This window comes from Pipistrellus hanaki (assembly GCF_964339955.1).
Source record: "Pipistrellus hanaki genome assembly, chromosome: 18".
NCBI classification, from domain to species: domain Eukaryota; kingdom Metazoa; phylum Chordata; class Mammalia; order Chiroptera; family Vespertilionidae; genus Pipistrellus; species Pipistrellus hanaki.
This window is the reverse complement of record NC_140520.1, coordinates 22,652,561-22,669,093: the sequence shown is the minus strand read 5'-3', so window position 1 is coordinate 22,669,093 and position 16,533 is coordinate 22,652,561. Positions and strand designations below refer to the sequence as shown.

Here is a 16,533-nt window from a genome sequence, read left to right as displayed (position 1 = left end):
ATTTCTGAAGCCAAATGGAAAGATGAAGACTGTGACATAATCTGAACTCAGAAGGGACAAAAGCCACTATAGGACTCCTTTTCCAAAGCTACCTCTGGTGGTCACAGAACAAAACTCCCCGGTCCCACGGGAACATGTATAATACATGTGAGTAAGCATGCTGGGTATGTGCCAGGGGCAGAGGGCCAAACTTTATAGCTGGAGGGACAACAGGATGGCTTTTTCTGCCTCAAGCATTCTTGGCAACGTGAAAAACGTTGGCAGTACGTGAGCCTTTTCTAACTGCAAATCTCTGTAGAAGGAAGACATGTTCATACGTCAATGTGTGCGACTAATGCTGTTCTGAGATACTTCCTTCTAAGAAACAGACCTCTGGGGAGAACTAACTTGCTGATTAAAGTGCTGCTTACTGAGTGCCCTTTGTTTCCATATTCACAAAAACCACGTGATGAGTGTCACAACAGCAGTGCCTAGGGTCCCAGGAAGGATTTAACTTCAGAAAGATGTAATCTAATTAGGGCTTCAGGAGGACTTCCCTGAGGATATAATGTTAAAGCTCAGATAGTCAAGATAAGGGAAGGTGAAGGCTGGGACAGCAGCTAAGTAAGGGCCCTGAGATGAGAGAGGGAAAAATAGAAATAGAGTGGAGGGCCCAGCTGGTATGGCTCAGTGGTTCAGCATCGACCTAGGAACCAGTCAAGGCACATGCCCAAATTGATCCCCAGTAAGGGGTGTGCAGGAGGCAGCCGATCAATGATTCTTTCTCATCATTGATGCTTCTCTCTCTCTGTTACTCTCTGAAATCAATAAAAATATATTTTTTAAAAAATAGGGGAGAAGTATGAATCACAATGAGATTTGCTATACTTATTTGATTTCTTAGCCAAACAGACATCAATCATAGTTAATCATACCTGGTTGGAAGCTAACAGATGACTTAGCTGAGAGTTGCAAGGAAATAGTACAAAGGGGCCTTCACTGCAGAGTAAGGGAGCTGAGGTGAACGTTTAGTCTGTTATTACGTTTAGTCTGTTATTACGTTTAAACCATATATTTTTAATGCATAGAGATTATTTTTAGGTAAATGTATTAAGTCATATTAAAAGTCTCATCAGTAGTAAAATGCTCTAGAATTGGTAAATGTTTAATAAAAACTTTTTTAGGAATGAAGTCATCTCTCTCATGATTTGTATGTAACCTCCAAGCCAAGAAATAGGATTACCATACAAAAGGAATAACTGTCCATTTAGAGCTCTTTTCTCTCCCCAGAAAACTGATTAAGACAATCATTTATTGTTACTTAATCATTAGCAGAAGATAAGACATGAAACTATTTTTCAAAAGCAGCACAGCACAATGTTTTTCTATTTTAGGACATTCTCCTAGAACTGGATCTTTTCCTAATGTTGATAATGAAGAGGTAAGATCTACTCTGCTTGAGACACTGCCACACCCTGAGGGTGGGAGCCCATGCACTTTGCCCTTCAGGGGAAAAGAGCATAGAAACCCTGAGACTGACCCTGAGCGGGGCCTTCCACCTTGTTCTCCTCGTCACAGAACAGTCTTCGGGGTGCACGGGCGTTGCCAGATAGAGGCTGCCTCTGAGACCCCAGCTAGATAGTTTTCAGATGAGAAAGAACAGAGATTTCTTTTTTTTACTTTTTTCCGAAAAAGCCTGGAGTGGATGGAAACATTGTTATCTGAAGTTGTCAAGGTCGTTTTGCAATGCTTTCTGGTACTTTCCATTGTTCATTTTGGTAGTGGTGGTGAGCAGGAATTAGAATCCAGAGAGGGAACGTGAAAGAGGAATTAAGAGACGCCCCAGGGAAATAAATGAAACAAAGCCAGAGAGCTAAGCACCAGAAGGCAAGTACAGGGAACAAGCCAGTGAGGGGCTGTAGGCAGTTGGAGACAAAGTTCCAGGACAAGGAGAAGGAAGACGAGGGTGGTGATGGGAAGGACTTGCAGAAATACCAGTAAGTAGAGTGAAAAAGGAGAAGGTGAGCCCAAAGCCAATTACCCAAAGTCAAGGGTGTTTACCCACCTGTCGTTCATTCCCAAACGACATGTGCAGGCCCTGGCATCTGGAGGTAAATTTACAGAAACTGAAGCAAAGTACTGCACACAGACTGAAGCCCATGTCACCAAACCCTATTCACTGTACCTTCCATTAGAAAAGGAAGAACGCTAACAGGGCTCCTAAATGCCCACTTTCCATGAGCAGCTAAGCACGGTCTCTGAGATAGACTAGCTGGAATCCTGGTTCTATGGCTTACTAGCTATAACCTCACTAACCGCTTGCGTCTCAGCTTCCTAATGTGTAAAATGGGATAATAACGGATCCCTCCTCATAGGGCTCTTGTGAGAGCATAAGATACAATACATGTGAAGTGTTTAGACTAGACCCTAGAACATAGAGAGTGCTCAAAAAATATTAGCTCTGTGTGTTATTTTAAACAAGAAGGGAAGTATGTCAGACTAGGACTACAGGCAAAAGGAACTACACACATGCACCACACTGGTTGATGAAAGCTGTTTCCTACTGCATGAGTCAACAATTCTGACACTGCTAGACATGTATACTGGAATTGAACAGTTAAATAAATGAATGGCAGATGGGAGAAGCCAGTTTTCTCACTGTTGGAGAGGAATTTACAAATAAGCAAGGGGAGGAGTCTAGAATAAGCCATGTGGTCATGAACTAGAGTCGGAGACATAAGTAAGAGCTCGTGTTTAACAGAATATGGATCTGATGGCTGCACACAGAAATATTGATAATATGTATATTTACATAATTAGTACACACATATATTTCCTAGCCCTGTCAGCTGAGAGGGCCTAAAATAAGTGACACCCCTGTAGCAATGAGCACACAGAGCACCCAGATTGTGGTTTCTTATTTCTTTTTTTTAAGACTTTTTTATTGATTTTTAAAGAGAGAGGAAGGGAGAAGGAGAGAGAGAGAAACATCAATGTGAAAGTGAGACATCGATCGACTGCCTCCTGCACACCCCCTACCAGGGACTGAGCCTGCAACCTGGGCATGTTCAAACTGGCAACTTTTCGTGCATGGAACAATGCCCAACCTTCTGAGCCACACAAGCCAGGGCCAGATCATGGCTTCTAATACCATTCTTTAATCAAAGCAACTAGATCTCCTTGAAGAAATGGCTAATTCCAGATCTGCGGTAGAAAAAAAAAATGAGTCTAGAGTATCTTGTAGTGCCATGAAATAGTGCCAATGAAGCCCAGCAAAATAACAGTAAAGGAGCCCACAATGACAGGAGCATTTCAAAGTGACATAGGCGTCAACCAGAGAGCTCTTGCAAGTATGTCCAATCTGAGATCAGTTTGACATGCTTATCTAAGCGCTAAAGCTAGAACAATCTGAGCAACAAAATGAATAAAGAAGCATTGTATTATAACCCAAATATAAAATAAGTATCTACCAGTCCACACAGATTTTTTAAAATGATCAAATAAGTTAATAAATGGGGAAGACAAACCTCCCATGCAGAAGTTTTCCAAATAAATTATATACTTTGTCCTAAAAGAGGAAGCATAACTCCCTACTCTTTAAATGTGGGTTGTGCATAGTGGCTTCCTTCCAAACCATATGGTATGGAAAGGACAGGAAAAAGAAGATGTTTTCCATAGAGAAATTTGAAAAATACTACTTCAACCAGGTGATCTGGGCCAAAATCAGCAGTCATAAATCATGCTGATGGCCCCGTGACCACGCCTATCTTCAGTGGCATGGGGAATTATAATTTGACGTATGCCTGGAGGAAGAAGAGAGCTGGGATATTTGTAAAAAGCAATATGATACTCCCCATGCTTTATTTAAGTATTGTGTCAAAATACATAGAACTTGTTTTTGAAACTCTTAAAAAAAAAAAATCATGCTGACAGCCTGTATACTTGATATCTTGTAATGAGAACAGCATTTTGTCTCTGTTATTTCTTTCAAAGTCTCATAAACCCAGTCATGTTATGAGAAAATTGTCAATCTAAGTGTGATAACAAGAAAACAAAGAGGCATCCTATAATACACCTGACCGGTGCTTATCAGAACCATTAGGTCATCAAAAACAAAAGTCTGAGAAACTGTCAAGGCCAACAAGAGCCTAGGAAGACATGATGACTAAATGTAATGTGGGGTCTGGGTGGGATCTGGGAATAGGAAAAGGACATTTGGTAAAAAGTAAGGAAAACTGAATCAAATATGGGCTGTAATTAATTGTGTATCAATATTGATTCACTTATTATAATAAACAAACTACTGATATAAGAACAAGAGGGGAAACTGCAGGGAGGCACTCAAATTGTATAAAAATCTAACTGTTGTAAAAAAACAACAACAACCTCTTAATTTAAATAAAAATTAACAAGAGGGTCCTTAAAAGAAATATTCTCTTTTCACCACAGGGAAAGAAGTAGAGGCCACAGAGCATAGAGGTTAAGGCCTGGGTTAAATCCCAGATCTTTCGCTAATTCACTGTATGACTTTGGATGTATGTGCTCCTTAAGCTCTCTATATCTCAGACTCCTCATCTGAAAATGGGACTATTAATACATAGAGTTATGATGAGACTATTAAAGGATATACAGAACTGAACAGAGGGACTATTCCTACTAAGTAGCCAATGAATTCTAGCTATTATTATTTGAAAGGGATACTGCCAACTAACCAAAATTATTTTTCAGGGACCTCGATAACTCACTATTCTCCAATCCTGCACAGTCTGAGAAGGGAGTTTTTATGTTGTGCATAGGCCTCTAGTGAAAAGCTTGCTGAGGCCTTCTATAGTTTTCACATTAGAATGGAATTTCCATTGGCAATGACAGATGCTACTGGCACCAGGAACAGGAAGCAGGCACTCAGATTGATGGCCCGACCAACCTGGGCTTCCTTCTTTTTCCTCACATCCTACAACCCATCTCCTCCCCAGGAAACAAGCATAACTTCCACATTCCTAACAGCTGTTTGGAGTCCTTTCTCATGGTGTCCATTCAATAATGAAGCCCAGCAAAATAACAGAGTAAAGGAAACAATCCCAAATGGAAAGACCTCTGAATGCCAATAAGCTAAAACATTAGTCACAACCATGGTACTGTAACCTAGTTCTTCATGCACTTCTGCCTTGGCCCTATTACTGTGACACAGACGAACGGGGAACTTGGGGGTGGGATGGGGATTGTGGGGAGGCAGGGGGGGTGTTAGCACTTGGGATCCCAATGCTCTTTTTCAAATGGCAAGCCCCAGAGCTAAATGGTAAGAAGCCTAGGTCTTGGAATCAGCTGGACCTGAGTTCAAACACCAGACCTCTCTCTAACCCAGCTGCTTGATCTTAGTCCAAGCACATAACTTTTCTGAAGCCTCAGTTTCCATCCTGTGAAATGAGGACAGCATTGCACAGCCTACCATCAGAGAGGACAAGGGCCCAGCAGAATGCCTTCAGCAGTGAGCACAGCAGACTGTAGCCTGTGGCATTGGCCAGTGTGAGGATGTGGTTACCCTGGCTCCCGTCATCTAAGAGGCTGGAGGGTGAACCAAGTGACAGGCTGGTTGTGAGGTCTGTTGACCTTTCTCTAACCTGTAGGAAACCTGGGAGATTCTCAGATGACTGTTCTGCCTTCTTTCTGTATCACACATTATCAATGTTGTTAGAGTCCTCCTTAATTGTTCAAAACATAATTACTGCTTAGAAGCCTACTCTCTTCCCTTAAATGCAGTTTTAATCCAAGATTTCAATGAATTTTAAAACTTTAATTTCTATGTTTCTTTTTCCAGTATAGATGTTTGAAAAACAATACCAGGCTCTTTTATGTGGCATAATACTTCTCCATTTCTTTTTTTTTTTTACTTTTTTTTTTTTTTAAGTATTCCTTTCACATTACAGCCTTTAATTTCTCTAAATTTGGAGTTTTACATCTTTTTGCTCTGTTGTTCACCCCTCTTTCTTTTCCTCATTTTTGTTACAACTCCTCAGATTAATTTAATCGCCTTCTCCGGGTATGTGAATTTGCTGGAATGAATATTGGGAAGATTTTTAAATACTTTCCACTGCAAAGTTTCCCAGGCATTAAAGAATCACAGCCAACTTTCTTTAGCTCATCTCCCTTTTCTTTAAAGTGTCTCCAATGTCTTGGATAACTACTATTTATGTGATTCTTGACCAGTGACTAAACTCTGGTGTCACTGTTGACCGATGCTGGGAAAAGATAAGAGGAATGACATTCCCATCGTATCATCTGGATGTGTGGAGAGGGGAGCAGCAATATTTCAACAGCGTTAGGATCTGCTCCGGTGGGGAGCTTGGGAAAACAAAACATGGTGGTCCAGAGGGAGGTGAGGAGAGTCCATCAAAGAGGACACAGAAGCGACTTCAACATTGGTCGTTAAAGAAAAGGAAGAAAATAGCCTCATTTCCCGAGGTGGCTTAAACCCCTTTGAATGAAGTTATGGCTATAGATAGATATTCAGATCACCAAGAGGAGGGATGTCCGGCTCTGCATGGTCAACACCCCTCTTTACAGTCTCTTCACGCCCGAATTCGATGACTGCAAGGAGTCTGCAATAGGGAAAGTTTCCTTTTTCCATGGGCTTGATGTTATTATTCTCCATAGACAGCATGTTATCATGTAATCTGTCAGCAGGAAGGAAGGAAAGGGCACAGGTAGAATGAGTGTGGGCAGAGGTTTCCTTCTGATTTCCAAACAGTGGCAACTTGGGGATCGTAGAAATCAACCCCGTAGGCATTGGATCCATCAGTTTAACGCTAAAGTCAGAAATCACCGGGTGGCAAAGACCTCAATGTCTAGAAGCTCTGGAAGGTGAACGCCTTGCAACGGGAGGGATGACTGTCGGCCAGATAACTTCAAAGGCTTCCGGTAGCAGGAAGCCAGAACTGGGTAGAGCACTCGGGGCTGGGATTGCAGGTGGTGGTCGGCACAATCCGAGTCTTTGTGAGGTGCGTGAAGAACACTGGCCACGTGTGGTCCAAGACACCAGAAACCAATTTTTCATCCTGACTGCACTTCCTCAGTTTTCCTTCTTTTAATTCTTTTATCCTCTGGGAGGTTGATTAGATCCATATTTAGAAACACAGGAAAGAGTGTTATCTTGGGACTTAGGAGCCTGAATAAAATGAAAGCCTAGCTCCTTGCTTTCCAGCAAAAAAACAAAAAGCCAAACAATGGTTGTTCACGGCGAAATCCAGCAGTGATTCCCCATCCCTAAAACTCTCCAAGACTGAGGAACACTGCCCTAGAGCAGGATGTTTACTTCTTCCTGTGTCTGTTTCCCACCTGCAATCACAAGAAGACAGATTCCCAGCAAAGGAAAACAATGGGCATTTTGCCACTCCTGGTCTTACCCACAATGCCATGCTTTAGCTCAGCTCTTTTTTAATAACCACAGTGAGTAGCTGTGATGAATAACAAGCCAATCAAAGATGCTGTTTATTTTTTCTCCCTATTTTATCAAAACTGGTTGCATGAGAAGCAGTTAAGGGTGCCTTTCAAAAATGCAATATACTATTTGGACCACACCTCTGTTTCTGATATTCATTTAAATTTTAAGAAAGAGAAAGAGAAAGAGAAAGCTAAATAAATTTTATCTTAGGTATCATTAAACTTGAAAAGACCTCAAAGTTCACATATTCCAAGCACTCATGCTTCGGTAAAGAATCGAAAGTGAAAGAGGTAAAGTGACCAGGTCACATGGCTGGTCCCTGAGTGATTGTTGGGGGGGGGGGGGGGGGTGTGTGTGTGTGCAAGGAGCTCAAATTCGAGTTCTCCAGACTCCTTAGCCAGGGCCGCTAAACTTCCACCTTCCATGAGGCTGGCCCCTGGGCCACCTCAGCATTTGATTCTCCCAATTATAAGAAGGGATATGAACAAATAAATTTCCAAATAAGCATGGTCCTAATTTTACACAGATTTATATACTCAAGATGGCAGCCTCATCACCATATAGCAGGATTTCTTCCTTAGGCACTTTGGACAGGTAAGGTCCCACAGGTAGGGTGCTCTGTAGAATGTTCCACAGCAATCCTGGCCTCTACCCACAAGATGCCAATAGTGGCTCCCCATGGACCTGAAACCAAAATTTCTCCAGATATTGCCAATGCCCTCTGAGGGCAAAATTGCCCATTGAGAACTCCCATATTGTCCTAATTCCTGCACACGCTTCAGCCACCAGGAAGCCTTTGGTCTTCAGATGCCGGAGCGCTGGGTGATGGAGATGCTGTCAGTATGCCACCTATCGATGAGGAGGGTGGCCCCTGACTTCCTCTCAGAAAGACAGAGCAGTGACTCTATCACAAAATGACCAGGACAGAGTATGTTTAGAAAAAGGGAGCAAAATGGTAAGGGTGAAAGGAGGTGAAAATAATAAAAGGAGAAGTGGGAGGGAGAAGAACAGTAAGAAACAGCAGAAAGGGAAGTGGAAGGAAGAGAGAGGTCAGCAGACAGAGGGGTTTCAGTGTGCTTGCAGTACAGAGCAACCCATTATGAGAGAAAGGGGCATATTTCATCAGGCCTAATTTTCTAAAAAGGTAACTCAGTTCAAGAAAAAAGGTCAAAAACTTTCCAGTAATTCATTGTGAGGCTTTCGGAAAGGACCATTGTGGCCAGATGACGGGCCTCGGGGGCGTTCTATGTGAAATGCTTTGTAAAGGCCCGTATGCTTGAGACTGAAGCCCTTTAAGACAGCCTACCCTGGAGTTTCACCCACCTTACTGTTCCTGGTACACAATGAAGCTGAATGACGCTTTAGTTTTATAATAACAAGCCTTTGAAACACCGAGGGTGACTCTTCACAACCAGGGGAACAAATCCATTTCTTTAACTACTACTTCCCAGGAACCTATTGAATCTCAAATACCCCCTGGGAAACAGGGAGGCTCTGGGCATTGATCTTGGAGAGCTCCAGTGGCTGGTTGAATGGAAGCTCTACATCTGACTCAATTCCAAAATACATGGATAGCAGCATGCTCATTTCTGACTCTGGTCAAGGTGACATTTGACAAGCTGACCACTCAATTCTTACAGTATCTCCTCTTCTGTATATGCTTAAAAAGACACATCAGAGAAAGGTTCTTCTAAAAAAAAAAAAAAAATGGCTATTGCAGTTCGTTTTTATGGATAAACAAAATGAACGACAACAGAAATCCCTCTAATCCTATGATTCTCAAACTTTAAGGTGCATAGGACTCACCTGAGGACATTGTTAAAATGCAGATTCTAATCCAGGTGGGCTAGGGCCAGAGATTCTGCATTTCTATCGAGCTCCCAGGCGATGCTCATATGGCTGGTGGTCAGAAGACCACACTTTAAGTAAGAAGGCACTAAGTGTAATCCATTCTCCAAAATCATCTATCTCATATTATTTTCCTGCTATACAAATTCTCTTGTGACGAATTGAAGCCCTTCACAATATAACCCCAATTTACCTTCAGCTCCACTAACTCCCTTCCCCCAGCTCTATGTACTGTGAAGCAGCCACACCAATTCTGTATTGTTCCCTAAAATGTCATGCCCACTGCAAGTCCCTGGTATAGTTCCATTGGTTTCCTCTGCCTGGATGACTCTTCACCCTCCCCTCTTAGGACATAAGTCAAATGTCACCTCCAAGAAGCATTCCCCAAGCCCTCTAGGAATAAGGCATTCCACTCGCCACATCTTGCACTTGGCATTCAAATATCTACTCTGGGGTGTCCTGTTTCTTGGAAAGTTATATATAGCTGATCCAAAAAAAAAAAAAAAAAAAAAAAAAAAGTATAAAACTATCTGGAGCCTAATTTGGGAGTTTAAAAGACAGTTTCTAACCTTCACATCCCTGGCTCCTGAAGAAAGGAGTCCATGGGTTAATTCTGAGATAAAAATTCCATAGGAGTTTTTGGCCCAAAATGAATATTTACTACCAGTGTTCCAGGCACTCAGAGATATATCCCACCTACTCAAGAATATCACTGCTATAGTGGTAGCCCCCACCCCTGCATCATGGATTTTTCCAGACTGTCTTCAAGATCATCAGCATAAATGATCTCCCATTGTAAAAACAAAACAAAACAAAACAAAACAAAATATATACACAATGAAAACACCCTCTCTTTCCCTTAGATGATCTCCACCCCTTTATAACAAAACTCCAAAAAGCTGTCAAACTCACCATCCTCTCTCCCTCCCCTTCCATCCTCTCTTAAACCACATCTGTGCTAATCAAACAAAAGATCAAAGCATTGCAAAAGCAATAGTCAACTCCCCAGACTCCTCTCACTTGATCTATGGGCAGTGTCAGACGCAGCTGGTCCCTCCTCACCCTGAATCCTTTCTTAGCTTATCTTCTGGAACATAACATCTTTCTTCTCCTTCCCCCAGCTGCTCTGCTCCAGGCTCCTCTGCTGGACCCTCTCTTTTCTAACTCTAAACACTGAAGGGAACTAAAGCTCTGATTCAACATGGCCAGATCAGAAACCACATTCCTGGTTCCCTACTTGAATCAAACTCCCCATCAGGATCTCACCCCCTCACCTTAACTCATTTGCACTTCTCTCTCTCTATCCTTCATCCCCAGGAGGTCACATGCAGTCCCACAGCTTTAACTACCATAGAGAAACTAAGGATACTCAAATATATGCTCCCAGTCCAGACTTTTCCCTGAAATGTAGACTTTGATGACCTCAAATGAACATGTCTAAGATAAGTTACTGACACACACTCCCCATCAACAGGTTCCTGCCCACCAGTCCGCTCTGTCTGGTAAAACTGAGGTTCTGTTCTATAGTTGCTCACACCACAACCCTGGAGGCATCTTGCCTCTTCTTCTTATCTCATATGCCCCATCCTCTCCACCAGCACATCCTGTCAGCAACATGGTCAATGCTCTGCAGAAGCTGAGTTCCTCTGCTGTAATCTCAAGTCCACCTACCATCATCCTTTGCCTGGACCCTTAAAAGGCTCCTTGCTAGCATTCTTGCTCCCATCCCCACTGTCATGCCAGAGCCAGAGTAATCCTTTAAAAACACAAATCAGGACCCAGCACTACTTTTCTCAAAACCTTCTAAACACGCATCTTCCTCAGAATAAAACTCAATGTCTTTCCCAAGGCCTCTGAGTCCCCACGTGATCCGGGGCTCCTCCTACCTTACAAATCTTATCCCCTAGCAATTGCCCCTTCAATCACTCTGCTCCAGCCTCCCTCCCCTCCCCACTGTTTCTTGAACAGTGTTCCTGCCTCATAGCTCTTTCCAGATTCTCTTTGCCTGATAGTCACAAAGCCCAGCCTGCACCCCATTGAGGACTCTGATCCAACATCCCCAGACCAAAAAGCACATTCCTTGTCCAGTGTGAGTCAGACTCCACCAGGATCTAGACCTCTTACCTCCTTCCTCCCTTTTTGCATGGATTCTTTGTGTCTCTCTGCTAAAATATAAACTTCATAGAACTGGGCTTACTTATTTTTTGTTCAGGGCTGTATTCCTTAACACGGGGCCTAGCAAACAGTAGGTGTTCAATACATTTTTACGGGATGAATAAATGAATGTCATTAGAAAGTCAAAAAATAATGCTAAGTGCTTTTACATTATGGGAAAAAATGGCAATATTCCAAAGGAATTTTTAGGAAACCCTACTAAACCATATTGGTTCAGACAGTAAGTCTTGACTAAGAGCCCGTAATGCAGAGAAAAGACACTCACTTCCGGATCACTGTCCTGGACTCCGGTGAATTTTGGCTCCCATCTTCTTCACAGTTTGGGCTTGTCAGGTTTCCATACCTTTATGGGTGCAAACAAACAAAACCCAGTCAATGGTGCTGGAAAGCCACTCTACTCAGTTTCAACCATGAAAGAACATTCTTTCAGGAATAATTCAGGAAAGAAATATTTATGAAATAGCATAAAAAATTACATTGGATTATTGATATTTACTTAATGGATATATTGGCCTATTCTAAATGGAAAAGTGACCATGAATCACCCTACTTAAACTGTCTCTTAGTAGTTAACATTTCTTTGAATTTTTAAAAAATTAAATTAGACTTTTCCTCTCAGCAGAATAATCAGATGCTACATGATCCTTTGTGAACCTTTTTTGTTGTTGTTCATTCTCACCCGAGAATATTTTTCCATTGATTTTTAGAGAATGGAATGGAGGGGGAGACACACACATAGAGGGAAACATTGGTGTGAGAGAGACACATCAACTGGTTGCCTCCTGTATGCACCCCAACCAGGGCCAGAGATCGAGCTTGTAACTGAGATATGTGCCCTTGACTGGAATCAAACCCTGGACCCTTCAGTCCACAGGCTGATGCTCTATCCACTGAGCCAAACTGGCTAGGGCCCTTCGGGAACTCCTGAGCCCATGACTCGACACCCCCAGCCCTCTACTGCGTCCACCAGCCATGGCCCTGCTGACACAGCTTTCACACGTGCCACAAGTGAGCATAGAGCGACAATCCCACACTGACTGTGGTCCCTTCGAGGATAAGTCCTGTTCGAAAAAGGTTATGGAGATAATTCTGGACTCTCAAGTGATGGCTGAGATAAAGACAAGGACCAAATAGCAGAATTATTATATCTCAGGAGAGCAGCTGTGGGTACACTGAGGCTGGGCTGACCTAGACACAGCAACTAGGGACAGGGGCACTGAGGCACAATATTTTAAGAAGCAACAGGTGCTTAAATGTTAAAATGTGGCTCAGTGCGTACTCAAAATTTACTAAATAACTGATCAGTCCCTGGTTAGCTCTTCTTCCAACCCTGTATGTAAGCAAATCCATTTCATACAAATAGATCATGTTTTATTTGGTTCGGAATGTACACGTAGTAAGTTTACTTTGAATTCTTCAGGAGTCTTTACATTCACTTGTAATGCTTAGACTATTTCTGTAGTTCATCTTTCCAACAATGACAAATTCAGAGATTGCTTGGAATTTCCCAAGCCGACAGTCTGTGCCAAAGTTTGGATAATAGAAATTCTGTAACTGGTGGCTTTGCATTTTTAAAGAGCACCCTTTTATCTTTTACTAATGGGATTAAAGGTCCCTCTGCCCTTATGGTTCCTGGTTCCTAGGACTTAAAATACTTTTAAAAATAAAAATCCACCATCTGGTTTGACTGAATGCCAGTCCGTCTGGTCTCCTATCGCCCCATCCTGGTAGGTTCCAGTTTGCCCTTAGGCATGAACCGCTCCCTCCCAATCCACCTGCTCCTTATCCGAGCTCATCAGCCTTATAGACTTCTTGGCCTCCCTGAAATATTTGCCCCGGGCCTCGCCCTCCCTGCTCCTCTTCCTGCTGCCCTGCACGTGCTGCTCAGAGGGCTTCCAGGGCTACCCTTTGCTTTTCCAGAGACAACAACTCGCAGATAAAGATTTACTCCACCCCATGTGAATATGCGGGGAGAGATTCCTAGTAAATAAACAGAGTGGAATTTTTGGCTCACTCCTTGACCACCACCATAGTGAACTGAGTCCTCCTGTTCTCTCACAATAGGTTTTGGGGTTGACTTAAGTAGGAAGGTTGAGGGGCAGTGAGCAGTGAGCAGTGGGGCTCTGAGAGTCACTGTAACAAGCTCTTCTTGCCTGTCCTCCATTAATTCTCTCCCTGGTTATTTTAGAAATATTGCATCTTTTCTCTTCCAATGGAAGCCATGAGTAAGAGAAATAAGAAGGAAAAACCCTTCTTACGAAGAAAAGACACACATTTTACTGCTCCTGTGATTTCTTCTTCAGAGCTGTCTGTGCTAACAGTGTCCTGACCTTCCTGTTCCTTGTCTTTACTTGAGCTTCTCCAGCTCTGCTGCTCTTTCTCTGCATTTTCCAGACTGAGAGCTGAGATGCTGGCTGGGATGGCACCCACACCTACCACACCTCCGTGCCAGAGGGACAGGCTCCAGGTGCAGCCAGATGTGTGGAGAAGGACTAAGCAACCTACCCTGGTGAGCAAAGCTCTCTCATTAATGAAGTGAGGACCATTTTCTCAGAACATGGGGCTAGAAGATGATACAGATAGCCCCCGGCCACCAGGGTGTCTGCAGATTCATAATTGGGAACAGACTTGACTGTGATAACTTGGAGGCCAGTGAGAACCAGCAATAATAATGCACATGTGGCAGAGGAGAAACATCTCCCTGTGGTCTAGGTGCTCCGACTTGGAGTTTGCACACATTATCAATCTTCTCTACCCAATCCACCAGGAAATCCTTTTGACTCCGTCTTTATAACATATCCTGAATCTACATACTTCTCATCACTTCCAGCCGGCTCAGCCTACCAGCATCTCTGCCCTAGAGCAAGGCAACAGCCACCTAACTAGCCTTCTGGCTTCTGAGCAGCAGCCACATGATCCCAGTCAGTGTAAACTACATCATGTTGGCTCCCACCTCGCTCTGAGAAAAGGCCAGCGTCTTACCTGTCCCACAAGGCCTTAAACTACCTGTTCTCGATTGTCTCTGACCAGGTCTCCTGCACTCACTCTTTCTCAGCCTCACTGGCCTCCTGGCTGCTCCACCCACGGCCTAGGCATCCTCCAGCCTCAGAACCTCGCACTCCCACACCTTGCCAAAGGCACACTCCCTCAGTTCCTTTAGATCTCTCCTCAAATGTCACTTCATCAGTCAGGCCTTCCCTGACCACCCTATTGAAAACACAAACCAACTCTAACACCACCACCTTTAACACCTGCTAACATGTGTGATAATTTCCACTCTTTGTTTTCAATGTGCATTACAGCATCACTCCATGAGAGTAGGATTTTGTCTCTTCTGCTTGCTACTCTTTAAAACTTAAAACAGGCACTCATGCCCTAGCTGGTTTGGCTCAATGGATAGAACATGTCGGCCTGGGGACTGAAGGGTCCTGGGATTTGTTTGGGTCAAGGGCACATACTTAGGTTGCATGCTCAATTCCTGGCCTGGTCAGGGAACATGGGGGAGGCAATGAATTAATTATCTCTCTTGCATACATGTTTCTTTCTCTGTCTCTCCCCCTTCCTTCTACTCTCTCTAAAAATCAATGGAAAAATATTCTTGGGTGAGGTTTAAAAGAAAAACCATAGGCACCCAGAAGGCCTGCTGATGGCTATTTGTTGGGAGCACATGAGAGTTCTGTAGGGTTCCATAAGCATATATAACAATGGACCTTTCAGCTACTAGGTTCTGCAAAGGCACCACCTGATTACACAAGTGTCTTAGCCTATCTGTGCCTTCATTTCTAAAGATTTAGGAGCATAAAAAAGCTTTAGGATAGCTGTAACTCTTGCAAAAATTTAAGACACAAAAGAAATAAAGTTTTAAGACCTTTAAGTTGAGTTCATGAAGGTGTAAGCAGTATGAAAATGCAAAAAGAAAAACAAAAACAGAGTGATATATACTGAGTGGCCAGATTATTATGATCTCTGAATGCATAATAATCTGGCCACTCAGTATATATCCTATATAATAAAAGGCTAATATGCAAATTGTTCCCCCGACCAGGAGTTCCACCAGCAGGCAGGCCGACCAACAGCCCATGTCCCATCCCCCTGGCCAGGCTGGCGGGACCCCACCCATGCATGAATTCATGCACTGGGTCTCTAATATATATATATTGAAAGGCCAGATTATTATGTGTTCAGAGATCATAATAATCTGGCCACTCAGTATAAATATAGAATTTTACAAAAGAGACCTTTAGAAGTGAAATAAAATTAAAGTGCCAGGGACTTATGGACTGGGGATTATTTGCCCCTGAACTTTTCTTATCATTAAGGAGAATTAATGCTTTACAGTAAAGAACCTAGACCAGCTTTGGAATCAAGAACTCTTTAATGTTCGAGCTAGGGTATTTGAGAGTCCATTTTACTAGATTAAGAGCATTCCTTTGATGTTTCCTGGACCCTCTCACAGCTTCCCAGCAAAAACCAAAGTCAAGTTCAATTCATTGACACCAGGGGAGTAAATAAAGGGCGTGTGGATGCTTGTGTTTAATTAATGGCAGTAGAATAGCTACAGACAAACTGCCAACAATGTCACCTCCAATTTCTGCAAAACCTCCCAGGATCTGAGATCAAAGCTCCAACCTCTTAAGAAGGCTTACCACTGAGAAACTGCCCTTTATTAAATGGTAACTCAGAAAACAAATTAAAAAACAAAAGGTCAGAATGACTTTTGACATGGTTTTCTCTGTATCACAAGGGGAAAGGCAGATTTACAAGTATCTCCTAAAGTAGAGCCTTCAGCAATTATTTACTGCAGCCTAAAAATTACTAGAAAAAGAAGAAAAAAAAAAAAAACAACAACAACATAATGTTTAACTGATTGCTAATATTTAAACAGGAAACAGTTTTTTGTGTTTGTTTGTTTTTTTTTCCAGGGGGGTAGGTGTATTGTATAGAGCCCATCTGGGCAGATGAAGTGTTTAATATGTGTTTGAAGGGAGGACCAAGGATATTCGTGGTTCAAAGAACTCCTGAGATATGACACTGGTCAGGGACAATCTTTCTGGGAGGGAACCTTGCCAACCTTTGCCCCCAAACAGAAACAT

General features: G+C 42.8%; 1 protein-coding gene across 2 annotated transcripts in view; it reads right to left on the bottom strand.

The window, feature by feature from the left end:
* RGL1 (ral guanine nucleotide dissociation stimulator like 1) overlaps nucleotides 1-16,533 on the bottom strand; it is a 216,103-nt gene that overhangs the window by 43,454 nt on the left and 156,116 nt on the right. For both annotated transcript variants that reach the window (XM_084866584.1, XM_084866585.1), the window contains one exon: nucleotides 11,706-11,783. In XM_084866584.1, the coding sequence (XP_084722710.1) occupies nucleotides 11,706-11,783 (78 nt within the window). The remainder of the gene's footprint in view (nucleotides 1-11,705; nucleotides 11,784-16,533) is intronic.